At 37.4% G+C, this 27,362-nt stretch overlaps 4 protein-coding genes and 1 long non-coding RNA gene across 7 annotated transcripts; 4 read left to right on the top strand and 1 right to left on the bottom strand.

Annotated features, from left to right (window-relative positions):
• The first annotated feature begins 203 nt into the window (after window positions 1-203).
• Window positions 204-5,659, top strand: LOC126592114 (SURP and G-patch domain-containing protein 1-like protein). Of its 3 annotated transcripts, none has more exons than XM_050257874.1 (9): window positions 207-392; window positions 1,484-1,908; window positions 2,886-3,012; window positions 3,228-3,334; window positions 4,018-4,134; window positions 4,519-4,653; window positions 4,813-4,995; window positions 5,103-5,281; window positions 5,424-5,659. In XM_050257874.1, exons 2-9 carry the CDS (start codon window positions 1,509-1,511, stop codon window positions 5,448-5,450), a joined length of 1,275 nt encoding a protein of 424 aa, XP_050113831.1. In that variant the 5' UTR covers window positions 207-392; window positions 1,484-1,508; the 3' UTR covers window positions 5,451-5,659. The 3 variants fall into 3 exon arrangements, with proteins under 3 accessions (XP_050113835.1, XP_050113831.1, XP_050113830.1); XM_050257873.1 differs by having other exon boundaries at window positions 208-392; window positions 1,467-1,908; XM_050257878.1 differs by lacking the exon at window positions 4,018-4,134 and having other exon boundaries at window positions 204-392; window positions 1,467-1,908.
• A 4,913-nt stretch (window positions 5,660-10,572) lies between these two features.
• LOC126613740 (transcription factor bHLH130-like) lies at window positions 10,573-13,066 on the top strand. Its single transcript, XM_050281326.1, has 7 exons — window positions 10,573-10,797; window positions 10,892-11,616; window positions 11,743-12,059; window positions 12,161-12,328; window positions 12,455-12,520; window positions 12,605-12,673; window positions 12,780-13,066. The coding sequence occupies exons 2-7, from the start codon at window positions 11,037-11,039 to the stop codon at window positions 12,825-12,827; spliced, it is 1,248 nt and encodes a 415-aa protein (XP_050137283.1). The 5' UTR covers window positions 10,573-10,797; window positions 10,892-11,036; the 3' UTR covers window positions 12,828-13,066.
• On the bottom strand, window positions 12,903-22,598 carry LOC126613742 (uncharacterized). Its single transcript, XR_007620178.1, has 3 exons — window positions 22,532-22,598; window positions 22,315-22,456; window positions 12,903-13,049 (listed from the first exon to the last, which is right to left on the bottom strand). It is a non-coding gene; the product is annotated as an uncharacterized LOC126613742 (long non-coding RNA).
• LOC126613739 (transcription factor bHLH130-like) lies at window positions 19,771-22,340 on the top strand. Its single transcript, XM_050281325.1, has 7 exons — window positions 19,771-20,005; window positions 20,127-20,867; window positions 20,994-21,337; window positions 21,438-21,605; window positions 21,732-21,797; window positions 21,891-21,959; window positions 22,066-22,340. The coding sequence occupies exons 2-7, from the start codon at window positions 20,273-20,275 to the stop codon at window positions 22,111-22,113; spliced, it is 1,290 nt and encodes a 429-aa protein (XP_050137282.1). The 5' UTR covers window positions 19,771-20,005; window positions 20,127-20,272; the 3' UTR covers window positions 22,114-22,340.
• Window positions 22,599-23,835: 1,237 nt separating the features above from the next.
• Window positions 23,836-26,911, top strand: LOC126613884 (ras-related protein RABA4c). The gene is made up of 3 exons (XM_050281503.1): window positions 23,836-24,431; window positions 25,960-26,454; window positions 26,548-26,911. The coding sequence occupies exons 1-2, from the start codon at window positions 24,205-24,207 to the stop codon at window positions 26,399-26,401; spliced, it is 669 nt and encodes a 222-aa protein (XP_050137460.1). The 5' UTR covers window positions 23,836-24,204; the 3' UTR covers window positions 26,402-26,454; window positions 26,548-26,911.
• The last annotated feature ends 451 nt before the right edge of the window (window positions 26,912-27,362 follow it).

Genomic DNA, 27,362 nt, shown 5'->3' on the forward strand with positions numbered 1-27,362 from the left:
GTAATCATGCAAAGATTCAAAAAAATTTCACACCGTGCTATGCATCGAGAATAGAACTGAAAACTCAAAATATTTTTCGGATAGCAAAATACATTTTTGGTAATAAATTTTCAATAAATCAAACAAAAAGAAAAAAATTCGACAAAAATAAAGAAGGATTATTTCTTTTCTTTTGGTTGGAAAAAAAAAGAGAGTTTATGTAGTAAATCGTAAATGAAGCCTATATATTCACGAAACCGACCCTACAATTGCAAAATCCAGGCGGTCTTCGCTTTTCGTTGTCCTCTAGAGAGAGAGAGCATCCCCGATTCCAGTCCCTAATTAGGTAAAACATATCTCCAATCGACCAATCGGAGGAGCATCAACGATCTGAGTGAATCGATTTCGTTCTGGTTAGTTTCCAGTTGGTTGCTCCATTATTAATATTGTTGCGTCTCTCGTTTTGGGATTCTGGTGTTTTGGCTTTCGCGGGTTGATTCGTGGTGGTGTTTGGTATTCGGATGATTCTTTTGGTTGAATAGGGTTCGGAAGTTTACATTTTTGTATTAATGGAGTGGTAAAATGGTTTTAATTTTATTAATTCGATTTGGTTTAGGATTTGTATTTGATTATATCTGGGTGTTTAGATTTGTATGTGTGCAAACCGCATAATAAGACTGAGACTTTGTGGATTATGATGATTAATTTGGATGCTTTGTTGAAATAAGTGGTTCTTCTTTTAGGTTTAAAACTATAATTAAAGTGGATAGGTGAAATTAAACTGAACCTGGAAGTTGTGGATGGCGCTTCTGAATAAGTTAATTGCATTTGGATTGTGGTTTCGAAACCTCGGATTATGTTAGAATGGTTTGCAAGATGGAATTTTTTTTTGTGCCTTCTACTCATGAAGATTGTTAGCTTAAGTTCATTTCATTTGGTGCACCATGCATCCATTCAATCACTTAAACGTTTTTTGAGATCAAGTATCATCGATATCAGTTTGTTTAACTTTTGTGATGTATGTTTATTTAAGTTATTAAGAAAACATCACCTCAAAAGTCACAAGCTTTAAGGTTTGAAATAATCTAATAAAAACAGTATGAATTTGGTTTTCCATGGTGTCATCGAAGTCCAAGGTGTTCAGTGTTTGTTTGGGTACAATGGCTGGGAGTTGGCCTCGTTTTCCAAATGCCCGCACTGGGTACTAATCGGTACATCCAGTGTGGTTGTTTCACTTGGGATCCGCTGCACTGGTTTTGAAGTTCCCACTCATAAGCTGTGTGGATATGCACATTGTGGTTGTTTCTGAAACCATCCCCATACATAGCATTTTGCAAAAATGTGGGATTATCATTGTTTTATTATCCTTTTGAGTGATAATTTGAAAGACATACGTTAACCGTAAATTAAAAAAAAAAAAATTGCTAAGATCAGATAAAAGAATCACTTCAATGTCTAAATGCTTTGAAAGCTTACTTGTCAAACAGTGAATTCCTGTAAACAGCCTAAGCAAACTTGGCTCTTTTCCAATGGACAAAGGAGTGACTCCTAGCCTCTTTGTTAATGATGGTTCATTCATGGAAAGGTTCAGACAACTTCAACAAGAGAAGGATAAAGATAAAGGTTCCGCAGCAGACGAGTCTAGACCAAGTAAAGTTGTTCCAGGGACCTTGACTCCTACCACCACCGGTAAAACCAGTGCTGAACTGAAGGCTAATGATGCACGCAAGGTTGCCGCTGCTTCAGGTAGCAAACTTGCTTTCAGCTTGAAACAGAAGTCAAAGATTGTCGCACCACCTGTTAAGTTAGGTGCGGATGAGGATGAAGATGAAGCAGATGCTGCAAATGTTGCAGCTGGTGTACCAACTAAACGGCAAAAGTTGGGTCAGCCGGATGCCGTAGAGGAATCATACAGACAAGTGGATGTTGGTAATTACTGCTTATATGCATATCCTTTAACTTTGTTGATTGCAATTAAAAGTATTTCCAGTTTCAGTTAATTTTTTCAAGAACAAAATTGGAAGATCAGCCTTTTCTATTTTGCTGCAATTCTATTTTATTGCTAATAACTTTAATGCTTGAAATTATTAACTATGTACTTTTTGCATATTTTCTATTCAACCGAAAATGATGTATGACAAGAGTTGATTTCTTCATACATCAACTCCTGATTTGTTAATTGCACTTTTATTATTCAAACTATTTTTCTGCCTTTTCACCTCATCATAAATAGTTGTCTTATACTGCTCTTCCTCTTTCCTTAAATGTTTTTCTTGACTCGTTTAGTTTTCCTCTTATTTTGTTAAAAAAAGATCATGCCCCTCATTCTCGTAAGTTGTTTTCGTGGTGCAAGTTGAAGTTATATCTCTTCACCAATATGAAATTTTGTTGTATGTTTTTTTTACACATCTGTAAGGCGAGTTGGAGTCTGGATTTCTAGTATCCTGATAGAGCCTGTGGACTTTTATTTTCTATATGTGGTGTGTGGTGCCATTTACCACTTTTTTAGTCTGCTAGTTGAGAAGGGGAGGTGTAGGACTGTTAGGTGTTTGTATATTACTGGTTCTTCTTTAACGATCAATTAAAATTTGACTGAAAGAGATAGAAGTGGCCAGTAAAAACAATTTAAGTAATTTGAAATTGTCCCTCCAGTAAGTACCCTGTTATTGAGAAAATCATCTCAGTAATTGTGTTCTCTACTCTTAAGCGGTGTGGATGAAAAGGACAAAACATTCTTGAATATTTCTTGTCTCATTAATGCAGCTAATTCCTTAAGTTCCTATCAACATTGGTGGAAAGAGATGTTCAAAGAAAGAATTGGAATATGTGGCACCCCTGCTACAAGAGTAATTTGCATTCCCTTGTTCATGCTCTTGGTATTAATCAGTTTTATAAGTGATATGCAGCACCACCTTTCCCAACTGATTCAACAGTGAAGATAGTTGCTGACAAACTAGCAAGTTTTGTGGCTAAACATGGAAGACAATTTGAGCATATTACACGTCAAAAAAATCCAGGAGATACTCCTTTCAAGTAAGTACCCTATGAAGTTTCCACCTAATTATTTTTTCTGTTATGTACAATCTGTGTGTTGGCATTTATGAAATGCCAACGGAGAGTGATGTGGGGTGTGGTTCACTATAGTTGTAGGTTTGGGGGTATCATTTTTGTTGTCGTTTTCTGGTTTTGCTCCTTCCACTTATGGTAGCGCATATGCTATATGCATTGGGGGTTTATTTTGTTTGCAGATTTTTATTTGACGAGAGCTGTTCTGATTACAAATATTACGAGTATCAGCTTGCTATTGAAGAGAAAGCACTTCAACAGACCAGGGATTCACAAACATCTCGTAATGGTGGGTACTAGATTTCCAGTTCGGTGCTTTTGCCTTCTGTTTTAATAAAAAATTAAAGACAAATTTGCCAAAACCATGCCTATTCAAAGTGAATGTAAGCATCAAGCTTAGTGGAGGCATTACAATGGGTTTTGTGCATCTGTATTTGTGGGTGTGTATCTGAGTGAGTGCACCATCTGTATATGCTTATGAGTATTTGAGAGTGTGTGTGTGTGTACTTGTTGCCAAAAAATAGGATTTTACTTTCGTCGATCAATCAAAATTCACCCAAATAATTGTACTGACACACTTTCTATGTGCAGTGTTAAAAGTTCTTGCCTCGATAGTGTGATACTGTTGTCTGATTAACTTTTCCAGTAATAAGTCATAAATCTTGCGTCAATTTTTGTTCTTTGCCTTTCATGCCCTAATAATAAAACATAAGTTTTAACTTGGTTGCTCTTGAAATCTTGTTTTGCTTTAATAGAACAAGACTGTCAAATCCATTGGTTTTAATGTATTCAAGGTCCTTGTGTGCCTAGGACTCCTAGTATTCTCCCATTGTCAAGATTCAATATCCATTTTTGTGATTCATAATATGAAACCTGGAATGTGATTTTTGGCTATGCATCACTCATTAGCTCTTCCGCTGAAACATTAGTTTGGTTTGAGACTCAGATTTTGTGGTGTTAATATGTGTATAGGAGGTACTAGCATGTCAGCTTCCAAATCCACAAGTAGTTCCCAAAGGTCTACTGTGAATCATCCGAACTACCAAACTTCCGCCTCTGCTTTATATGATGACACTGAGGGAAGGACAGGTATATGATATAACATCTTTTGATGCTCTCGAGCCTTTTCCCCCTTCAGCTTTGTATATGCCTATGCTTCAAGTTGTGTATTTAATTGAATTTTTGTTATCTGGAGATGACAAACGACGTAAAATTGCTTTGTTATGGGAGTGCATAGTGCGCTTGTGATTTACGTCCTAGAATAAAAGTTTCTGCTGGATTTTCGTTTTCATGTAAGCTAAGCTTTGTAGTGGCCATATCATATTATTAGATGGTTTCTGCACAAATTCCTATGTTCAAACATCTGTATTTCTCAGCTTTTCTATTTTTGCTGTGGTATTAGTTTAACTAAATGTTTTAGTGTTGATTGGTTTTACTGCTTGGTCTGAAACTTACTTGTATTTTCGATTATAGGTGAGCTCACTGCACCAACAGGTGCAGATCCTATTGCCATGATGGAGTACTACGTGAAAAAGGCTGCTCAGGAAGAGAGAAAGAGACAACCTAAACAATCGAAAGATGAAATGCCCCCTCCTGCTTCTCTTCAAGGTTCATTTCTCATGGAAACCAGAAGTTTTCTTTAGTTATTAGGGAACTTTCCCTATTTTAGCTCTTATTTTGGTTAGGATAGATGCACGCAGATGATCCAAATATTTGTTTTTCCTCACAATTTATTCTTTTTTGTTTATTTTTTCGGTTCCTTTGCAGCACCTTCTCTTAATAAAGGTCATCACATGGGCGATTACATCCCACAAGAAGAGCTGGAGAAGTTTATGGCTGCTTGTAACGATGCAGCTGCACAGAAAGCTGCCAAAGAAGCCGCAGATAGGGCCAAAATCCAGGCTGATAATGTGGGTCATAAACTCTTGTCTAAAATGGGTTGGAAAGAAGGTAAAACTCTTTCTCTCTCTCGTAATTCGAATGTGCTGCCAGATTTTTTGGTGGTCAATCATTTGTACTTCCAAAGGGAGAAACCTGATGATGTGAATGAACTTCAGGCGAGGGTCTGGGAAGCTCCAGAAGAGGAATTTCGGATCCAATAATGGCGGGTAATGTGAAGAAGGACAATTTGGGGGTTGGTGCTCAACAACCTGGAGAGGTGACTGCTGAAGATGATATATACGAACAATATAAGAAGCGGATGATGCTTGGTTACCGATACAGACCCAATCCTCTGGTATTTACCCAATCTTCCATTTCCTCCTTTTGCGCGTCTTTCCAAGTTTAACATAAGGAAGGTTGTGAAGAATTTTTATCATGTTTCTGTGTCGTCGCCGGTCCTCTGATACACTGTCTGAACATTTTGTGATGCGATGCAGAACAATCCGCGAAAGGCATATTACTGACTGATTTGGCTGCAACTCTGTCCCCAAGACATATTTGTGAGGTTGGTACTCATAACTGCATTGGACGTTGAACACCTTTATGATTGGGGTACAAGGAGATTTTCGATAGGTAATTTTGGACACAACAAATTTGTATCTCTTTAAGTCTGTTTTGTGATTTAATCAAAAACCTTATTTTTTATTTTTCAAATCATAAGGGCTTAAGCGAACCACTATTGTGTCGAACTCTTCTGCTCCTTGTAGGCGACTTGTGTATAGATGTCGAAGTGACTCTTCGAAAAAGTCTCAAGTCTTCTCTTCAAGAGTCAACAAAACATGCATTATGCTAGCCATACCAGACCAGCCCTGAGACCAACCAACAACCTAAAGTCATAAAAAAAAAAAAAAATCATCCTTAAATTTGAAAAATTCACTAGAAAACTACTACTCTTTGTCGCATGTCCGATCTTAAAATTCACAACTCGACCCTAAAAAAGGATCTCATATTTAAGATCCGCGTAAGTTTATTTAATCAGAGTGGAAATAAGATTATGCTTATTTAATCAGAGTGAAAATAAGATTATGCTTATTTAATCAGAGTGAAAATAAGTGGGAAAAGGCTTTGTTGTTGTTGTTGTTGTTGTAATCAGAGTGAAAATAAGAACGAGACGAATGACAGAGTATAAAATGGGATTTGATGAGTTGTGAATATGCCCTCGAGGTATGCATTGAAAATAATATAAATTGCACCACCATATTTTAAATCAAATCAAACATAACTTTTGAATTATTTTTTGCTAATAAGCTTTGACATTTAAATTGGGGATAGCCAAGTGCTAACCACACCATGAAATATGAATATCCAAGTCAAAAATAAAAATTACAAAAATAAAAATAAAAATTGGGAGCTTCATCCATTGGGAGAGGACGATGGCGCTTTTAGGCGGCTTGCTTCATGTCATACATGTAAAACCGGATAGATGCTAATTTTCCTACTCCTAGGGTTTATCCAACCATTCCCTTTCTTCATGGACCAATTCTTGGTCAGGCATCAATCACAGCTGAAGAGAGATCCATGTTTATTTTAATACAGTGACACTCATTTTTTTCAATTTTGAAAAAAGATTCAATTTCGAATGTGCATAATTAATTTGTTTTAGAAAAAGAACATGTATTGTTATGGTGCTTTACCAAATCAACTCAGTTATGATCACTTAGTACTACGATTTAGTGATATTCTTTTTCACTTGTATATAAGAGATTTTATTTTTGATTTTCAATAAAGACGAAATTAAACCATGTTATTAAAGCAAACCTTTTATAAGACTTAATCAGCTCATCCACCTTTTAGTATAGTTACTATCGTTTGTTAAAAAACAAACGCAACTATGACTTTCTGCTAATATATTCCAAGAGAGGGAGAGAGTGGACTTTTGAGAAAAGTCAAAATTAAGTAGGAATCACGAGCAAAACGTGATCATTTGTTTAAGTGAAAATATGTGGTTCCAAAGTAGGAGACATTGCTTTCATTAAACACCCATCATCATGATATCATTATAGGAAATGTATCATCTTCGGATTCTTTCTATCAAATTCATCAAAGTCACAAATTTAAATATTTGAAATTTGATCCAACAGTTAAAGTTATTATAACTTTTAAAATGAGCTTCTATTTGTGACTTTAAATCAAATTTTAAAGGTCTGAATTTGTAGTCTTTAGTGGACTTGGCGAAAGGAATCCTAGTTATAAACCAACAAACAGAAACAGCCATGTTAATAGCTTTCCTTAATCCAATGGGCGGGATAAGGATTGCGGTTAGTTGTACAGCTGGCTTTGGGAACTCAACACCGTTTTCCCTTAATTTAAGAAATAAATCTTTGGAAATCTGAAGAGTCACGTACGTGTTTTTTAATCTGCCCTCACCAAAAGCATGGAAATTCAAGTCACACATTCGTGACTTGAACTGACCAATCACATATTTTATTGTCACCACTGCCATCACTTTTTCATATTTCACTCTTTTTTTATTAAATTGATTTTATTAAAAAGAAAATTGAAGTTGTTTAAATTATCAAATAATAATTCTGGTTTAAAAAACAATTTCATCTATAAAAGTCACCTTCTCGTGCAACAAAAATAGCCATTATATTACAGAAAGTAAAGACAAATTCTACGAACCTCAATTCTTTGTGTAGATAATATATGTCATGTTGAAGAACTTCAATCATACACAATGTCACTGATCAATGCGAAGCAGTTGGGCAAAAGCCTTTGGATCTGAAAATTAAATTAGGTTGACGAATAAATTAAATTAAACGGTCCCAATTGCTGCGTGAAAGAAAGGTAACAATTTATTGCTTCCCAGCTGTACTTGTTTGAATGTCTTAGTACTTCATAGTCATTTATGTATGTATCTGTTCTGTCCTCCATATGCATGCATTCGAGCTCCAACGTGAACATGTCAAGAAAAGGTCAACTTCATGTTTCCCAATGCCCAATCCTTCCAATTCCAAATTTATAATGCGGCTACAGTACCAATTGTTCCAACCCGTCGTTTAAGAAGAAAGTTGAGGTTTCATTCTATAAACCGATTTGTAAAACGAAGATGTTGATCCAACTTTTTATAAACCATTGCAAGATTTTTTTTAATTTTTTGTTATAAGACAAAATAATTCACCACATTCTCGCATGTGTGTGTGTATATATATATATATATATATATATATATATATATATATATTCTCACGTGAGTGTTACAAGACGAGAATTATCATTTATCAGCATTGTAATGGAGATATATTCTTTTCCTTAATAGCAATGTATGTCATTCCGATTCCCATTGGAAGCTCACTTTTGTTAATGATATATGATGTGTGTGTGAGCAGAGCAGCCACTTTTGGCACCTAAAAGTGCATCAATAGAATGAATGAAATTAATAACGATTGTTTTGGTGGTTAGAATTTTTCTATCCAATATATTGTCTTCCGAGTTCAAATTCTTTATTTTTTCTTTGTGTAGTTTAGAGTAAAAATATTGTTTATACTAAAAAATAGAAAATAACCAAATTAAAGCTTGTTTGAAAGTGCTTTTAAAATTGTTGAATGTGTTTTTTATGAAAATGTTTTTAAAATCAATTCTTTGCAAAAATGCAAGTAAATCTTAGAACAATACTTGGTGCTTTTTATAGGAAGCACTTCAAGTGCTTTTGGAACAAAAAAAAAAATTATGTAAAAGTGTTTTCCATTATTTTAAAAGTATATTCAAATGAGTCTTTATTCTTTATTGTTATCATTAATATTTTGCCAAGTGATAAAACATAAGTAGATAGATTAAGGTGCTAATTAAATTAATATCAATTAACAAAACAAAGAACTTTTGAATGACCAGTCCTGATCAACGAGAGAGAATATGTATGCACCTACAGGCTACATCGGTGACTCTTCCCTTATACCAAAAGAGAGCACCTACAGGCTACATCGGTGACTCTTCCCTCATACCAAAAAAGAGCAGAAGAGAAGGGAGGCAGATTGTCTACCCTCTTGTTTGTGTGCCATTCTCATTCCTTTTTATTTTGTACGGTCACGGTTAAACCATGTCAATATTTTATATTAATTTTTTTTATAGAGATAATAAGATAAAATATAATAAGAATATAAAATATTAACATGGCATAATCGTGATCGCATAAATAGAAAAAGATAAAAAAGACATTCAAACAGGAGAACAGACAATCTACCTGAAGAGAAGGATCTGGTAGGCTATATGGTTTACAGTGGCTCACGGTTTTGGTTTTGGACTTTTGTAGTTTTTAGCGTAGAAGTTATAGACTTTAGGATAAGACTAGCATAGAGAGTCGCTTGGTCCATACGCAAAGCACCATATACCAATTAATATACCATCATTATCTTCTCATCATGATCTGAAGTTTATGGATAACGTTGTTTTCAGAATTAAACAAAACAATTTTATCCCAGCAAAAAGGTGAAACTTATACTTCTAAATCATTAAACAAGATAAAAATAACAAGGTTTTAAAAAAGATTAGACGCATGACGGATTAGGATTTAGTGCCTAGTAACTACGCAATATCTAGATATATACAGGTAAATTTATTATATATCATATAAATAAATGTCTACTTATACTTAAAAATACATAATTTCATTGTAATGCATAAACTACAAAATAGAATGAATGACATATAGATGATAAAGTATTAGAGCATAATGAAAACATGAGGAACAAACATATAATGTGTGTTCATCTAAATGTTTAACAAGTATCTTACAATTCATTGAAAAAAAAATGCAAAATGAAAATTATTTGTTTTCTGTCTAAGTAAGAGGGGCAATTTAGGCGGTGCCTAGGCGGTCTAGGCAGTAGGCATGCACCTAGGCGGTCTAGGTGGTTGAAGAAGGTGCCTAAGCAGGTAATAAATTAACTAATGTTGAATATAAATTAACTAGTAATAAATTATAACTATTCAAGTTTTTGAATCAGGATAAGTTTGGAATACTTGCGATTAAAAGAGATAGGAAATTTAGATTCGCTAGATATATTCTAATTTTCATCTAGTTTTTTTTTTTGGAAATGTTCTGATTGGGATTCTTATATTTAGAACGGAATTTTCGAGTTGACATTGGAATCTCCAATCCAACTTTCACCACTAATTTATGATAGCGTTTGATAATCAAGCTGGTCAGACTGCCTTAACTAATTATTTTCTTTTACTTGTTTAACAAACAAATAGTGAACACTCATTCTTAAAACGAGCGATTTTTATGTATGACGGTATACACCACCTGATGTTATTAAGTACCGTATTTTACTATACATATTTCATTTGGTAATATTATACTCTAAATTATAAATTCTGCTAGTAGTTATCCACCAAGATTATAACACATAATAAGTTAATGGGATTGATTACAATACTAGTATGTATTGAACGCAATAATAACCATCTAACAGACGAAACCCAGAAGCTTGATGTCACAGGATAGTATGGTCAACACATGTGCCGACATGAAATGGATGCCACCATGCCCCACCAATGGCATTAGGATAATAAAATTAGAAACGAGGGGTAGTTATGGAGCATCCTCAGTACATATATGTGGATGTTAAGGATGTGGAAGGAAGCTGACTCAGATTCAGAAAAAATAATGAGAGGTAGTTGAGTTGTTGAAACTCAAATCCTACAACTTCTTTATCCAAAAAAAGAAGTTTTCCTTTTCTGTAATTGTTTTCCATTTTTGTTATGTTTCCATTTTTGTCTTTGATTGCAGGGAACAGAAAAACATAAAGATTCTCGCTTGCTGGAGTTACAGAGTTCCTTTCCAGCTACAAAAGTTCCAAGTAATCTGAGGTGCGTAATCTAAATTTCCAATCTTTCAAGTTAGATCAAAGCAACCTGCAAAATCTTTGAATTTATTTTGGTTATTTTTCTTGGTTTTTTGCAGATTTGTGTTCTGTTTAGATCAAATCAGAAGTAGATCTCATCTGGGTTTTATCCGAAGAGCGAAGTTAGATGAATCTTGAAGCAATCCAAGTGCTGCAAAATCTTTGAAATTTCAAGAAATTAAGATTAGCACAAAAGAATCAGATATGAGCGGTCTTCTATACAAATACAATCCTAATTTTAAGGCCTCGGAGGGAGAGCCGAGGAAGAACCACGCGGCGGAGTTCATGGATTCGAATATTTTCCACCAGCAGCAGAGCTCCGGCTTAACGCGGTATCAGTCAGCTCCAAGCTCATTTCTGATGGAGCAGATGGACAACAATGGCGGCGGAACCCAGGATTTGCTGTATCTTCAACCTTCGAGCCCTGAAGTCGAAACGGTGCTGGCCAGGTTCATTTCTTCATGTAATGAACCAGATGAACGTGACAATGGTGTGCAGCAGCATCAGTTTGAAATCCAAGAGAGGCCGGTAAATGTGAAGGGAGAGGCAGAGGACTCTGTTTCTGAGCACATTAATGGTTACCCGAATTCTACTCATACGATGTACCAAGCTCCTCAAGGTCAGCAAGCTCATGGTTTAGACAGCAGCTCCTTTGCTGCAGTCAACTCTACGGGAATGGAGAATTCAATGATGCAATCGAAAATTGGGGTCGGAAATCGGTCTAATCTTGTTAGACAAAGTAGCTCTCCGGCTGGAGTCTTCCCAAACTCGACCGTTGACGATGGTATAACAATATTTTTGTTGCCTATATCTTGGATATATTTGTTAAAATGCTGACAGATGTGTGTTGTTATGTTGAAATTTTGTTCTGGTTCCTCTAGTAATTTGTATTGGTTTGATTGAAAAACAGGCTTTAACGTGATGAAGGACTCGGCAGGATATCGCGCAGGCAATGGTACAAATGGAGAAGCCAGTCCATCAACTTCTAGGTTTGGTAATCAACTGAGTTTCTCATCAAGGCAGTCTTCATACTCAGGTCGAATGCCTCGGATTGCTGAAGATGAGAATGGGAACTTGGGAGAAGATGAGAATGCTAATGGTAGCAATTCACCTTACCAGTCTAGCTTCCCAGATGATTCGTGGGACGATTCTTCATTTAATGACCTCAAAATAGCCAGAGACAATGATGGGAACAAGTTTTCTACTTCGACTGCATTCGAATCACAGGTAGGGTTTGCAATTTTTCTGTAAACCATATTTGGTCTTCACTTTTTACTTGGCCATCTGCTTGCTCATCATATTGGTAATGTTTGTTTTTCTTTCATCAGAACAATGATTTTGGACACCGCAATCATGGCTCGACGCAACACTTGAGGTTTTCCAAACATTTTGAGATGCCTGCTATGGAGAAGTATTTGCAATTTGAAGATTCTATTCCTCGTAAAATTCGTGCCAAAAGAGGCTTCGCCACTCACCCGCGAAGCATTGCAGAGAGGGTAAATCTTCTTTTATTTTATTCGTCTTGTGGTTGGTTTACACTTCACAAGGAGTCAGTAGCAGAGCTACATGTTACCATAGCCAGATTATATGAAATCCGTGATCGTGAATACTGTGAATTTCAGATGAGAAGGACGCGGATTAGTGAAAGAATGAAGAAATTGCAGGAGCTTTTCCCAAACATGGACAAGGTATTTGCTATTATCACCATTGTAGCGGCGTTTTCTTGAATGCATGAAAACTGAGTCTTGTGTTGTGTGTTGTATTCTTGGCAGCAAACAAACACGGCAGAAAAGTTGGACTTGGCCGTCGGGTTCATAAAAGACCTTCAGAAACAGGTTCAGGTAAAGTTGCAGCAAATGAAATGTGTAATCTTTGTATCGAATTAATCCACACGAAACTCAACCAACTATTTCTTCCCTCTGAAGTGTTATTTAACTCTGAATGCAGACACTCAAGGATACGAAGGCCAAGTGCAGTTGTTCGAGCGAACAATAACAAATTCAGTGCAAATCCTTCTGTCCGGTTTGTTCATGTAAAGATAGCAGTAGAAGATCGGAGAGGGAAAGGAAAGCGATTTTTTGTTTTGTTTTCAGGTTTATTTGACTTGAGAGATAATAGTAGGATGGTAGGATGTACTGTTGAATGTTAGCTTTGTAGGCAGGCTTCTGTTGTTTCAATTTCATCATGGTGTGAAAGAAAAGCAAACTAATAAATTACCTCAAAGCACTTAGTGATGAGTGAGAGTCGTGAAGTGAATTACGATGACGATATGTTATGGTTCGATCCCTTCCAATGTAGACTTTAAAAACGAAAATCGCGCGATTTGGTTATGGTAATTTTTGCTACTAGTGTCACCACCAGCTGCAATACGGCACCATTTTAGGGCCTCTCAAGCTTCATTTCCAGAATCAAAATCAATGACCAGCACCTCGCATTGTTGAGTTGTTTGTAAAGAAAAGATATTTATGGATAAATTATAAAAAAGAAATGCCTTACAAAACTTGAGTGACTAATGAAAAGAAAACAGTAAAAAGCGATGCTTTAGTACCCTAAAGTCACAAAATTTTTACTTTTATACTTTCAATTGTCGGACAATCAAGTTAATTGTGTTTTTTTTTTTGGCATGCTACTCAATGGGCACGCTTTTGTTTACATGAACGTAAAATTGAGGCTTTTATTTACAAAATTCTTATTTGTTATCTATATTATTGTGGGCATAATTTACTGAACAATTATAGAGGCCAGAAAAAGAGAGAGGGTGAGGCATAGAGAGAGAAGATAGAGATGTGTAATTGTGGATGCGTGTTATTCCACCACATTCTACCTTTATTTATAGTAGTAGGGAAGGTTAATTCATTTCCCTTTAGGATTACAACATTTAATAGGTAATCTACCCCTAATAAGAATATAAGAGTTATTCCAAGATATACTAGGATTTACACAATTACATTCCTAATCTAATAGGACTGCAACACTCCCCCTTAAGTGTGTAAATACTCAAGTAAATGACCCATCAGGTCTTCAGTGATGAAGCAAGTATAGTTGATGAAGTCGTTAGCACATTGAGCAAATGCGAGTCTCAAATTAACGGAAGAATGCATAAAAAGTAAAACTCACAAAACCTCCTTATGGTAAAACCCAAGGTGGGAAAAAAACCCATAGTCTAAGGAGAAAAGTGAGAAGTTGCATTAAGTCAAAACTATACGTCTTTTGGACGCAAGTAGATGAGCTCACAAGGGTATAATCAGCCCAGGATAGGTGACTCGTTAAAACCTAATTAGGTAGGAAAAACCCAGTGGGAAAAATGCTCCTAATCATAAGGAAAAAAGTACATTAAGATCAAGTGAGTATACTTCTGGATACTCCCCCTGAGTTTGACATAACTTTCAAATGAGAACTACAAGCATTGCATATGAACAGTTAGGCATACCAATTCCTCAAACAAGCTTTTGGAAGGTTGACTTCAGCAGTGACATCGTATAGTGGTCGGCAAGGTTGTCTGGGATCGGCTTGCATGACTTCAATCTTCTGATGCTTTGCTGATGTTGATGTAGACGCAATATGTCTTGGTGTTGACTTTGTTGATGTATCATGGCTTGGTCGGGTTGATACATGCGGCATAATCTTCATGGATCGTCATTGGGACTCAACGATGGATGAAAACACAGCAAGTACTTCAAATATTCTCAACAAGAACTTCTAACCATGTCTCACTTGTGGCGTAAGTGAAGTGAAGTGAGGTGAGTCTTGGAACGATTCGAAGATTTCGCAACTAAAGTCATATTGTAGACCTCTAAGATATTGCGATATCCCTAACGGTAAAGACATAACCATTTAGGGATTTTTCCTTGTGCGGGGTTGATAAGTAACCTGCGTCAGCATAACAAACAAGGCAAGCATCATTCCGAGGATCAGGGGGGTTGGATCCACTCGAGATGTGTTGGGATTTTCCCTCGTAGTACCTTTAGGGTACGTCTTTAATACCAATTCAGTGGTTGCGTGTAGGCGCAATGCTGCATCTTAACCAAGATCAACAGCGAAGGAGATGTCCTGTCTAAATACAATGAACTAAGTACAACGAAGCGCAAAGTTGAACTCAGATATGGAAATTCAGATTCCATAACCTCTTCAAGGATCTCATTTGCATATAACGTATGGACGATCAAAGGTATACTCAAGGGTGACACATTCAGGGTGTAGTTCGACTGGTAGACCAAAATACCGTCAGGACAATGCTCCAACTTCAGGTTAAAGTATAAAAGAGTTTTCCCATGATCATTCATCTCAAATTCCATCTTCAGGTGTAAGGCAGTTTTCTCAAGCTCTTTCGGAGTCTTAGTGAGATTCGTCTTAACGACATAAACTGTAACTCTAGCAATTTGGAATAAGACTTCATAATTTAACACGCAATGGCATAATTCATATCCTTGACTGATCAAATAATCACTTAAACGGGTATACCACATCCGTCGGATTGTAAGTGAACGCCTCAAACAAGTTAAGAGGGTGTTTCGTGGTTTTGGAACTATTTGAACAAGTCCATGTAATTCTTCAGGAACTTACATGTAAATCTCCATATCTATATCCCCATGTAGAAACACTAACCACATTTCATAATGTTGTTATGAATCACATGACGTTTTGAGAGAAACCTTGCGCCATAAGATGTGCATCATATCGCATTATTTCATTCATCTCAATACGCTTCCTTTCCCACTTGTAACACAATAGGGTTATCTTGGGCAATGTAGGGACAACAGGTCCAATACACACTTTGGTAAGGAATTTGACCTGGATTGTAACTTTATTTGTCCAATCAGTTCTACGTTGTCACTTAATCAACGGAACACGGTTCAATATCGTCGCGTTTCATTTATGTCGGTAGCTACCATATAAGTGAAAACATCATCGATGATAATCTCATTTCAATTCCATTTTCTCATCCAAACTAGTATACTGGACCAAGAACTTTTTAAGTCTCGGGAGAAATCCGGATTAATCTCATGAGATGGAAATGATTTGAGACAGATTCATTGTTGTGCCATGTCATCCTCTTCTAGGGAAGTGAATCCTACGAACCAAATGATTTGTCATGCTCCAGGCCAAGACAGATTGATTGGTTATCCGCCGATGTACTGGACCGTCCAACAGGGGTGGCACACCCTCCGAGGATGTTGACTCGACGTCCGTTAAGTACATCTATCCTTGCAGGCATATATGCAGCTGGTATATGATCTCGTCACTTTAGCTAGATCAAAGGAATGCATCTGGAGAAACATTCTGAAATTTAGAATTTATTGCACTTGCTTATCACACTTGTGCGGTATGGGGATCGAGATCAGACATAGTGGGAAACGTACACGCAAATTCGCGCTGTTTTACAGGAACGTTGACGTTTTTATCTCCCCTAACAACGGGAAGACTGTCTCGTTAAAGTGACAACTCGCAAATGAGCGGTAAAGAGATCGCATGCAAGGGCTCGAAAAAAGCTAGTGTGAAGGAGAATCATGATCGACAAAAGATACACATCCTTCTTTAAGGACTCATGGTGGTACATTACGGCGGCGTAACTTGGCACATGGAATGCACACCCAAATGCGTAATACGAAAATAGTTAGGTTCGTACCTAGTAACCAACTGTAACGTCATATAGGTTGGTTGGCAATGGGCCTCAAGGCGGACCAACATAATTGCGTACAAGGATTGCATAGCCCTAGGCAGAAACTGAAAACTTGGTACGTTTACCAAAATTTGAGCGATCATTTAAATTGCGCTTTATGATCACTAAGTGAGGCTATTTGGGGTGAACTTGGGAATTCAATGTTCAATTATAAACCTAAAACACATGCAATACTTTATCGAAAATCGTCGATATAAACTCTCCGACATTATCCTGTCTGCCGGACCTTAAAGGATAAGTAGGGTGGTGAACCCTTAATCGGCCAAGAGGTTTAGCAGTAATGTGTGTGGACAAACATGTGACCAGTTTGTCGTTTCATCAACCAAAACCATAAGTATTTATATGGTCCGCATTTTGGTTGGATTAGTCCACATATATTCCCTTGAATCCACTGTGAAAAGAGGTGATTTCGTATCTTTGCGAGAAATGATACAGAAAATCAATTTCCCTAATGAGCAGGCTTGGCAAAGTATGCTTGTAGGCACAAGATCCTTACTTCGGATAAGGAGATGTGTCGTAGCATCATTGTTCGACCTAAGTGTCCCAAAAGGTCGGCCAAAACAAGTAAACTGCTCAATCACCCAACTCCATGCCGGCCACATGTGGTGTGTTCCCAGTTGGGAGACAACCCATTGGCCCCAAATCAAAGCTTCAAGCTCATTTTTTGGAGGTGGTGCAAAGATATTTCAATCTATTTTCTTCAGTGGTTTCATTTATGATCATTGTCATCTCGAATATCCTTAAAAAGTCAATGTCAGAGAGAATTTAAGGTCCCTTAAATGATAATTTAGTACCATTCATACAACGAGGAGCGTGCCAATGCTCTTAATCAAGTTGGATAGACCTGAAGTCGTTGTTAAAGATGTGATGTAGGTGTAAAGTTAGTGTGCGTAGTACGCATTCATCCAGACAACTAACTTTCCCACATTCCTACCTAATCACGTGTTTAATTGAATTGGTCACATGTATTAAGAAACATGATTCAATTAACTCATATTAAAGGACAATATCAATAAAATTATCCATAAGTAAAACATACACCAAACTTGAATTCAAGAACATAGAAACATGTTCACAAAGTAAATGGTTTACTAAGGGAATTCGGCCAAAAAGGTCATCCATGTCAAAATTATGCTCTTCCAATGGTGTTTGGTGGAGCAAAATTAGTCTCACGTATTGACTACTAGAATGGTACTCCTTAACAACATTGGTAGGGGCACGAATAGGTGCATAACCAATGGTCTATTCCATCGAGACGGAAAAAGATTTTGCAGGTTTAAGATTTGGGAATATTATCCCTTATTCTTGAAGTTTTAAGTCTTAAGTACCAAAGATCACGCTTCGGGCATGATGCCACACCTTGGCAGGCTATAATTCTACCATATGTTGTAAAAACAAACTCAAAATTGGATTGTGAGAGAATATGTCATTCGGTGTATCCCTGCCGAAGCAGTGCATCACCATTCGGTAGGCTTTAACTGAACTGGGTCGAGCAATTCGGTAGACTCCAGCTGAATTGGGTCCATACCTTTCTTTCACATTTGTGGTAGTAATCAGATCCGAGAATTTGGTAAGGGAAATAGAACCCACTCCTGTTACAGGAGCAACATCACCATTGGCAGTAATGACCTCTTCTTTAGATGGTGAGGTCATGTGATAGAATAATGATGCATTATAAGTCATATGATTTGAAGCTCCAGAGTCAATTATCCAACTAGTATCTCTTTTGGTGGATGTTATTAAAACAGTACCGTTTTTACCTAGATCATCCGAGTTGTCACTCATTGAGATTTGATTGATTAAAGAGAGGAGTGTGATGGTGTCATTTGCTACCTCTGAAGTGGTCCTTGCAGCTTGGGCTGCTGCGATTAGGTTGGACGAAGTGGGCCACGGCTGGCTTGCTGCAACAGCAGCCAAGCCTCGGACTCTCTCAATTTTTTCAGGTTGGGCTTTAAGCCCAGTTTGGCCCTTTGTACACCAGGCGCTGCTCCTGGTCTAGTAACTGCTACACAAGTTTGACTTGTTCTTTTATTTCCTCGAGCCTTTAATTTTTTCTTTCTCTCCCAGTACCAATCTGGGTAGCCATGGATTTCAAAACAGGTATCCTCTGTATGTCGTGTTCCATTACAGTGGTTGCAATGGAGTTTATCCTTATCAATATCTTCCTGAGTACGAGATGGTCGAGTGCTTCCATTAGACTGTGGACGTGAACTAGACGCCTTGGTTGCCATAGCCATAAGGGGTACTGCCATTATAGTCTTTGTTCCTATCATAGTGGCCTTCCTCTGGGATTCTTGTTGTACCAAATTGAAGCATTCTTCGATTCCAGGGATAGGTTTCATCCTTAGAATTTCACTCCGAACTTGATCAAAACCGTTATCTAATCGAGCGAGAAAGTCGTACGCCCTATCATTTGCAACTTCTTCTTTCCGAGTTTTCAAGTCTGCTCCACACACCATACAGAGTGGACGTCTCTTGTCCAAGTCCTGCCAAACGTCCTTTAGTTCGGTGAAATATAAATTGATTGGACGACCGTCTTGTCTCGTTCTTGTAGCCTTGCACCAGAGTTCATAGTATTGTGACTCATTGGAACCATCATAAAACATCTGGGTGACACTCTCCCAAATATCTTTGGCCGTGGGTAAATCTATAAAGAGGCCAAGTAGGTGTGGTTCCATGGTTTTGAGCAACCACCCGCGCACGATGGCATCTTCAGTGGACCACTTTACATATCCCGGATCATCTTCATCAACAGCCGGGATTTTACCCGTTAGGTAGCCTTGCTTCCCGAGGCCTGAAGCGTGAACCTCCATCATCTTGGACCAAACCTTGAAGTTCGAGTCGCTCAACCGAAACCCGAATGGAATGGCATTGACATTGGCAGATTCACTTTGAGTCGCCACGGGTTGCATGGGGATTATAGCACCAATTTTTTCTTCTGCCATTGCACTACCAATTGTAGCCTTGTTGCTTCCAAGGGCTACAGAACTTGATTTCTGGATTCAAGAATTGAAGAACTAGAGTTTTGATGGCTAAGGCTTGTACGGTGTTTTAGGGTTTTTCACGAAGAGTCAGATCGAAACCTGCTCTGATGCCAAGATAAAATTCTAGGGTTGTGGTAAATATTGTTCTAATATTATTCTTCTCATTGAGGAATATATAAGATTACACAAACTCCTATAAATTAGGAAACAAATATCTCAAATACACAAGGATACCATTTACATAATTATATACCCAAAATATCTCCACAGTCCTTATTCTCCAAGACTGACTCACGCAACAAAAATAATGAGGGGTAGTTGAGTTGTTGAAACTCAAATCATACAACTTCTTTATCCAAAAAAAGAAGTTTTCCTTTTCTGTAGTTGTTTTCCATTTTTGTTATGTTTCCATTTTTGTCTTTGATTGCTGGGAACAGAAAAACATAAAGATTCTCGCTTGCTGGAGTTACAGAGTTCCTTTCCAGCTACAAAAGTTCAAGTAATCTGAGGTGCGTAATCTAAATTTCCAATCTTTCTAGTTAGATCAAAGCAACCTGCAAAAGGGGCTTCATTTATTTTTTTATTTATGTTTTTGGATTTAGTTTGGTTATTTTTCTTGTTTTTTTGCAGATTTGTGTTCTGTTTAAGATCAAATCAGAAGTAGATCTCATCTGGGTTTTATCCGAAGAGCGAAGTTAGATGAATCTTGAAGCCATCCAAGTGCAGCAAAATCTTTGAATTTTCAAGAAATTAAGATTAGCACAAAAGAATCAGATATGAGCGGTCTTCTATACAAATACAATCCTAATTTTAAGGCCTCGGAGGGAGAGCCGAGGAAGAACCACGCGGCGGAGTTCATGGATTCGAATATTTTCCACCAGCAGCATCCTCAGCAGCAGCAGAGCTCCGGCTTAACGCGGTATCAGTCAGCTCCAAACTCATTTCTGATGGAGCAGATGGACAACAATGGCGGCGGAACCCAGGATTTGCGGTATCTTCAACCTTCGAGCCCTGAAGTCGAAACGGTGCTGGCCAGGTTCATTTCTTCATGTAATGAACCAGATGAACGTGACAATGGTGTGCAGCAGCATCAGTTTGAAATCCAAGAGAGGCCGGTAAATGTGAAGGGAGAGGCAGGGGACTCTGTTTCTGAGCACATTAATGGTTACTCGAATTCTACTCATATGATGTACCAAGCTCCTCAAGGTCAGCAAGCTCATGGTTTAGACAGCAGCTCCTTTGCTGGAGTCAACTCTACGGGAATGGAGAATTCAATGATGCAATTGAAAATTGGGGTCGGAAATCGGTCTAATCATGTTAGACAAAGTAGCTCTCCGGCTGGTGTCTTCCCAAACTCGACCGTTGACGATGGTATAACAATATTTTTGTTGCCTACATCTTGGATATATTTGTTAAAATGCTGACAGATGTGTATTGTTATGTTGAAATTTTGTTCTGGTTCCTCTAGTAATTTGTTTTGGTTTGATTGAAAAACAGGCTTTAACGTGATGAAGGACTCGGCAGGATATCGCGCAGGCAATGGTACAAATGGAGAAGCCAGTCCATCAACTTCTAGGTTTGGTAATCAACTGAGCTTCTCATCAAGGCAATCTTCATACTCAGGTCGAATGCCTCGGATTGCTGAAGATGAGAATGGGAACTTGGGAGAAGGTAGCCAATCGCAACCAGATCATAGTTTAGGAAATGCTAATGGTAGCAATTCACCTTACCAGTCTAGCTTCCCAGATGATTCGTTGGACGATTCTTCATTTAATGACCTCAAAAGAGCCAGAGACAATGATGGGAACAAGTTTTCTACTTCGACTGCATTTGAATCACAGGTAGGATTTGCACTTTTTCTGTAAACTATATTTGGTCTTCAATTTTTACTTGGCATTTGCTTGCTTATCATACTAGTAATGTTTGTTTTTCTTTCATCAGAACAATGATTTTCGACACCGCAATCTTGGCTTGACGCAACACTTGAGGTTTCCCAACCATTTTGAGATGCCTGCTATGGAGAAGTATTTGCAATTTGAAGATTCTATTCCTCGTAAAATTCGTGCCAAAAGAGGTTTCGCCACTCACCCGCGAAGCATTGCAGAGAGGGTAAATCTTCTTTTATTTTATTCTTCTTGTGGCTGGTTTACACTTCACAAGGATTCAGTAGCAGAGCTACATGTTACCATAGCCAGATTATATCAAATCCGTGATCATGAATACTGTGAATTTCAGATGAGAAGGACGCGGATTAGTGAAAGAATGAAGAAATTACAGGAGCTTTTCCCAAACATGGACAAGGTATTTGCTACGCTTGCAATTATCACCATTGTAGCGGCGTTTTCTTGAATGCATGAAAATTGAGTCTTGTGTTGTGTGTTGTATTCTTGGCAGCAAACAAACACGGCAGAAATGTTGGACTTGGCGGTCGGGTTCATAAAAGACCTTCAGAAACAGGTTAAGGTAAAGTTGAAGCAAATGAAATGTATAATCTTTGTATCGAATTAATCCACACGAAACTCAACCAACTATTTCTTCCCTCTGAAGTGTTATTTAACTCTGAATGCAGACACTCAAGGATACGAAGGCGAAGTGCAGTTGTTCGAGCGAACAATAACAAATTCAGTGCAAATCCTTCTGTCCGGTTTGTTCATGTAAATATAGCAGTAGCCTGTTAAATTCACTTGAGAGATAATAGTAGGATGGTAGGATGTACTGTGGGTGTCGAATTGTAGCCTGTTGAATGTTAGCTTTGTAGGCAGGCTTCTGTTGTTTCAATTTCATCATGGTGTAAAAGAAAAGCAAAATAATAAATTACCTCAAAGCACTTAGTGATGAGTGAGAGTCGAGAAGTGAATTACGATGACGATATGTTATGGTTCGATCCCTTCCAATGTAGACTTTCAAAAACGAAAATCGTGCGATTTGGTTATGGTAATTTTTGCTACTGGTGGCTAGGCCTGGCATTTTGGACCCAACCCGTTAACCCGACCCAACCCGTTAATATTTGTAATTTTTGCTACTGGTGGCACCACCAGCTGCAACACGGCTTCATTTCCAGAAGCAAAATCAATGACCAGCACCCCGCATTGTTGAGTTGTTTGATGGTTAGATTTTCAACTATTTGGTGTAAAAGAACAGACATGTTTGGATAAATTATAAAAAAGAAATGCCTTTCAAAACTTGAGTGACTAATGAAAAGAAAAGAGTGATGTTATTCCCGTCCAATGTCTTATCTTCTCACTTATCTTTTAATGAATTTTTAATTACAAATTTGTCCATTTGCAAAAAGATTAATAAGAACATTAATTATCTTGTTTTGCTTAATTTAAAAAAAAAAAGTTGGTCGTGGGAGACGATTTGTCTACCTTAAACCCTAACTCATATTTTCATCTCATTTCATTAAAAAAAAAAAAGTAAAAAAAAAATATCAATGAACTTAGAAGATGACTTTTCCATTGAAGAGGTGGAAGATGACGCTTCTACGGAAGAGGTAGAAGATTATGTTTCCATTGAAAAGGTAGAAGAATAATTTGTGTGTGAGTCATTTGAATTTGTCCATCGTATTTTTAAATTTGTCGTTGTCAAATTTTTTTGAATTTGGATACCTCTGTCGTTTCAATTTAAATTTGCAGACCGTAGTTGTTTTCATTTACATTATATAGTGGGTGGAGAAATATCATTTTAATTTTTTAACTTTTTAAGGTGGATGAGATTATAACATGGGTGTAAAAATAAGACCATAGGTGGGTCTAGTAACTCTCGAAAAAAGTAAAAAGCGATGATTTAGTTCCCTAAAGTGATAAAAAATTTACTTTTATACTTTCAATGGTCGGACTATGAAGTTAATTGTTTTTTATTTTTTGCATGCTACTCAATGTTCACGCTTTTGTTTACAAGAACGTAAAATTGAGGCTTTTATTTACAAAATTTTTATTTGTTGTCCATATGACATTTTATTTAAGAGAATTTTAACGAAAAATTTTCGATACTGTTTACTTTAACGAAAAACCACATTTTTACACTAAAAAGTCAATCCTAGTACTATTCACTTTATCCTTTAATTTGTCCTTATCGTTAAAATTCAAAGTTTTCAAACTCTTTACGTTAGTTTTTCTTTATTCAACATTTGTTATTAAAAAGATTAAATCTAAACTGTTAATTACTCAAGACTAGAGGGGTGTAACGTGTTGCTAACCTAATTTCTAAGTGTTTGTGAAATTAAGCATGCTTTGAAATCATTTCACCGGAAATTACAGCAACTTAAAATCTGATCGTGTTAATGAAAAAAACAAGTACTTCTAGAAAACTGTAATTAACTGCAACATGTACAATTTCCTTTGGGAAACCTCCGCAGGCAAAGCCGTTGGTCCGCGTCTCTGTCTCCCCCTCCAACTCCACTGCACATTTTTCTTTCATTCCTCTTCCTTCCATCTCTTTTACAATTTTTTTTTTCTTTCGGTCAAACACATTTTTCTAGGTACTTCATTTACGCGTAAACAGAAAACGAAAAAAAAAAAAAAAAAACTCTTTGCTAGCTCGGCTCTGCGAGTTTTCACTATTCACACCACATTTCGCCGATTCGATCATCTTCCCCCACTGATCGATCGGTCTTCCTCCCTACAAAAGCACACATTTTGAGCTTTCGTATGAAATTCGAGTTGGGTTTTGTTAAGATTTGAATTTTAGCCCAACAGAGAGAATTACGATGTCGAATTTGGCGAGTAATTTCAATCAGAAGATCGACTACGTGTTCAAGGTGGTGCTGATTGGAGACTCGGCGGTGGGTAAGTCTCAGCTCTTGGCTCGCTTTGCTCGGAATGAGTTCAGCTTGGAGTCCAAGGCAACCATTGGGGTTGAGTTCCAGACTAAGACCCTCGTGATCGACCACAAAACCATCAAGGCCCAGATTTGGGACACTGCCGGCCAAGAAAGGTAATCGCTTTTTCATATATTTGTAAATTTTGGTGCATTGGTGATTGAGTTTTTGTGTTTCTTTGATGTGGGTTTGTTGTTATTTTCAATCTGTGATGTGGGGTTTGGTTAAATTTTGATTTATGTTTTTGTTTGAGATGCGGATGATGGTGATCATGATTTTGCTGAATTTAGAAGGGAGCCCTTACTTTGGTAAAAGTATTTAGCCCAAAAGAGAATTGCTTTTAGGCCTCGTTTGGTCTCTAGTATTGGATTGGAATCCATAACTCACTATATTCAAGGTATGTTGGAGGAAGAAATGAAAAAATTGTGTCCAACTTGAAGGTAGAAGACGGATTACTCATTTAGGAAAAACCATTCACCTCTATTTTCAAGATACCTTGAATATAGTAAGATATCCATTCCAACTCAATCCTAGATACCCAACAAGGCCTTGAAGAGAAATCATGACTAATTCATTGGATATTTTTTATGAATATCAACTAAGTATTGTAAGTAAATTGCTCCCAATTGTTCAATCATTTGATAACCAGAATCATTCTTTGATAAATGATCACTATGAGTCAGACTCAATGGAATTTTATCAATCCTTTTTTTTTTGTCGTTAAGGTGGAGAACTGAACCAAGAATCCTCTTTCTTTATCACCAATCAAATCACTGTTTGAGACCCAGGATTCTATTTTATCATCAATCCAATCACCGTACACGTTTTTTCTTATCAATGAATAGATCTCTTTACTTGTATGACTTAGATGTCTCGTATTTCTCGAAAAAGCGATTCAATTGAATATATAATGTAATACTAGGTTGATGTCAATTAATTAGTGTACATAGATCTTGATTAGTGGATACTGGTCTATGAGGTGAGACACAATCCATGACAATGAAGGGATGGTTGCGAAATTTCAGTTGGCTCAAAGCAGAGGATATGTAACAATGTTGAATCATGATTTAGTAATTGTCAATTTTAGGATGAGATGAAGGTTTAGATTGAAGTTGAGGTAGAGGAAGAGGAAGAGGCTGAGATGGATGCTGTCACAAGGTTAGAGCGGATGAATGCCAAGGGAGCCAATCGTTTTGAAACAACATATTAGGCTACGAAGACAAAGCTTCTTCAAATGACTAGCATATTGGATATATTCTGCTCATTCTTTGGTTATTACTTGAGCAAAACCTGTCATGAAGGTAACACTGTCTACAAAATGAATATTAATATGAGAATAAACTCTGTTAGAATAATTAGGATAATAAGTAATTGTGCTCAGTCAAGCTGGGTATTACTTATTACTTTATCGGAACCTGTCTAGAACTAGTCTGAGTCTTGAGATTCTATTATTTTACAAATGGAGATAATAGGAAGAAGGAGATGTAACTTAAGGCACATATATACATACATATATATTTCAATTAGTTACCCCTAACATTTGTGTCTATTGTATAAAAATTGGAAAGTCCTGTTATTCATATTTTTGCCACAAAGTCCATCTTCTTGTGCTTGTATGTCTCACACTTCTGGTGATGATCTCAGATACAGGGCGGTGACAAGTGCGTACTATAGAGGTTCGGTGGGCGCAATGCTGGTCTATGACATAACCAAGCCTCAATCATTTGATCATGTAACCAAGTGGTTAGAGGAATTGAGGGGGCATGCCGACAACAATATTGTTGTGATGCTTGTAGGTAACAAGTCCGACCTGGGGACACTGCGAGCTGTACCTTCTGAGGATGCAAAAGAGTTTGCCCAAAGGGAGAACCTCTTCTTTATGGAGGCATCAGCACTTGAGGCTACTAATGTTGAATCTGCATTCGTTACAGTCCTAACAGAAATTTATCGAATTGTTGGCAAGAAGTCCCTCATTCCCAATGAGGAAGCAGAGTCCGGGAGTTCCTCACTTCTCAAGGGAACAAAACTTGTCGTTCCTCGACAAGAGCCCGAGCCTCAAGCGAGTAGCTGTTGCTGGTCTTCATAGAATTGTGGCCTTTTGACCTCCTGCAACGTGGATTTCTGCTGTTTATACTTCCAGTAATAATTTTAACCCTCTTTCTTTAATTAGTTTGCATTGCTACTTTCATGTTTAACATTTATTGACATGGTTACATATTTCCATCTTTTCAGGAGACGAATGTAATACAGCTTGTGGTAGAGTGGGCGATTTGGTTTGCCCTCTTGTAAAAAGCGGTTGGCCGATGGACTGGCACAGAATTCTGAGACTCAAAACATACCAGTAATATGATACAATTGACACATGTACTTGCCTGTAGTATGTTCATACATTTTTTTCTTCTGATTTTTACCAGCATTTGGTGGCTGGAATAGTGAAGGTTCCTTTCAATTACACTGAAGAACACTCATGAAACTAGACGGAGAGCAATGTAGCGTGTGAGAAAATGAGCTCGAGTTTGGTTGTGGAACAATGCTGCACTTCAGTACTTTATTGAGTTTCATTTTTTATAAATGTAGCTTTTTCTATATCAGGAAATGATGGATTTGAACTTGAGATCTCTTACGATATTAGAAAGAGGTTAGACTGAGTGCTAGTTGATCATATAAACTTACTCAAAGGCCTACCTTATCAAAAGTTGTATATGAGTCAAATAATTGCACAATATATGACGGCTTTATAGAATGAATGAATTCATTTGTTCCATCAGGTTATTTGAGGGATTAGTGCTCTAACCGTTATCTCTATCTTAAATCACCCAAATCTAAAACGTACACGAATGTGATCGGCCCTGCTCTCCATCGCGTACAATACTGTGATCGGCCCGTTCCACGTCGCCTGGTGCATGATGTCGTCGAGTAGAGGGAAGGAAATATGAAGGTAATACAGAAGATCCAAGAGTCAATCGGAGGAGCTGTGACCCTGCTGGTGCATAGGAAAAGACTAGAGTTTTGGGATGGTGCGCTTTTAGTTGCACCATGGGCAAAAG

The sequence above is a fragment of the Malus sylvestris genome, chromosome 2 (genome assembly GCF_916048215.2).
Source record: "Malus sylvestris chromosome 2, drMalSylv7.2, whole genome shotgun sequence".
NCBI lineage: Eukaryota > Viridiplantae > Streptophyta > Magnoliopsida > Rosales > Rosaceae > Malus > Malus sylvestris.

What these genes read in the sequence shown, in the direction of transcription:
- LOC126613740 (XM_050281326.1), top strand. Translation starts at nt 11,037, where the DNA reads ATGAGCGGTCTTCTATACAAATACAATCCTAATTTTAAGGCCTCGGAG. An exon ending in CGCGAAGCATTGCAGAGAGG is followed by an intron (nt 12,329 to 12,454) that starts GTAAATCTTCTT and finishes TGTGAATTTCAG; the next exon opens with ATGAGAAGGACGCGGATTAG. An exon ending in TTTTCCCAAACATGGACAAG is followed by an intron (nt 12,521 to 12,604) that starts GTATTTGCTATT and finishes TATTCTTGGCAG; the next exon opens with CAAACAAACACGGCAGAAAA.
- LOC126592114 (XM_050257874.1), top strand. Translation starts at nt 1,509, where the DNA reads ATGGACAAAGGAGTGACTCCTAGCCTCTTTGTTAATGATGGTTCATTC. An exon ending in CCAGGAGATACTCCTTTCAA is followed by an intron (nt 3,013 to 3,227) that starts GTAAGTACCCTA and finishes TTTTGTTTGCAG; the next exon opens with ATTTTTATTTGACGAGAGCT. An exon ending in TGACACTGAGGGAAGGACAG is followed by an intron (nt 4,135 to 4,518) that starts GTATATGATATA and finishes TTTCGATTATAG; the next exon opens with GTGAGCTCACTGCACCAACA.
- LOC126613884 (XM_050281503.1), top strand. Translation starts at nt 24,205, where the DNA reads ATGTCGAATTTGGCGAGTAATTTCAATCAGAAGATCGACTACGTGTTC. An exon ending in GACACTGCCGGCCAAGAAAG is followed by an intron (nt 24,432 to 25,959) that starts GTAATCGCTTTT and finishes TGATGATCTCAG; the next exon opens with ATACAGGGCGGTGACAAGTG.
- LOC126613739 (XM_050281325.1), top strand. Translation starts at nt 20,273, where the DNA reads ATGAGCGGTCTTCTATACAAATACAATCCTAATTTTAAGGCCTCGGAG. An exon ending in AAACTCGACCGTTGACGATG is followed by an intron (nt 20,868 to 20,993) that starts GTATAACAATAT and finishes ATTGAAAAACAG; the next exon opens with GCTTTAACGTGATGAAGGAC. An exon ending in CGCGAAGCATTGCAGAGAGG is followed by an intron (nt 21,606 to 21,731) that starts GTAAATCTTCTT and finishes TGTGAATTTCAG; the next exon opens with ATGAGAAGGACGCGGATTAG.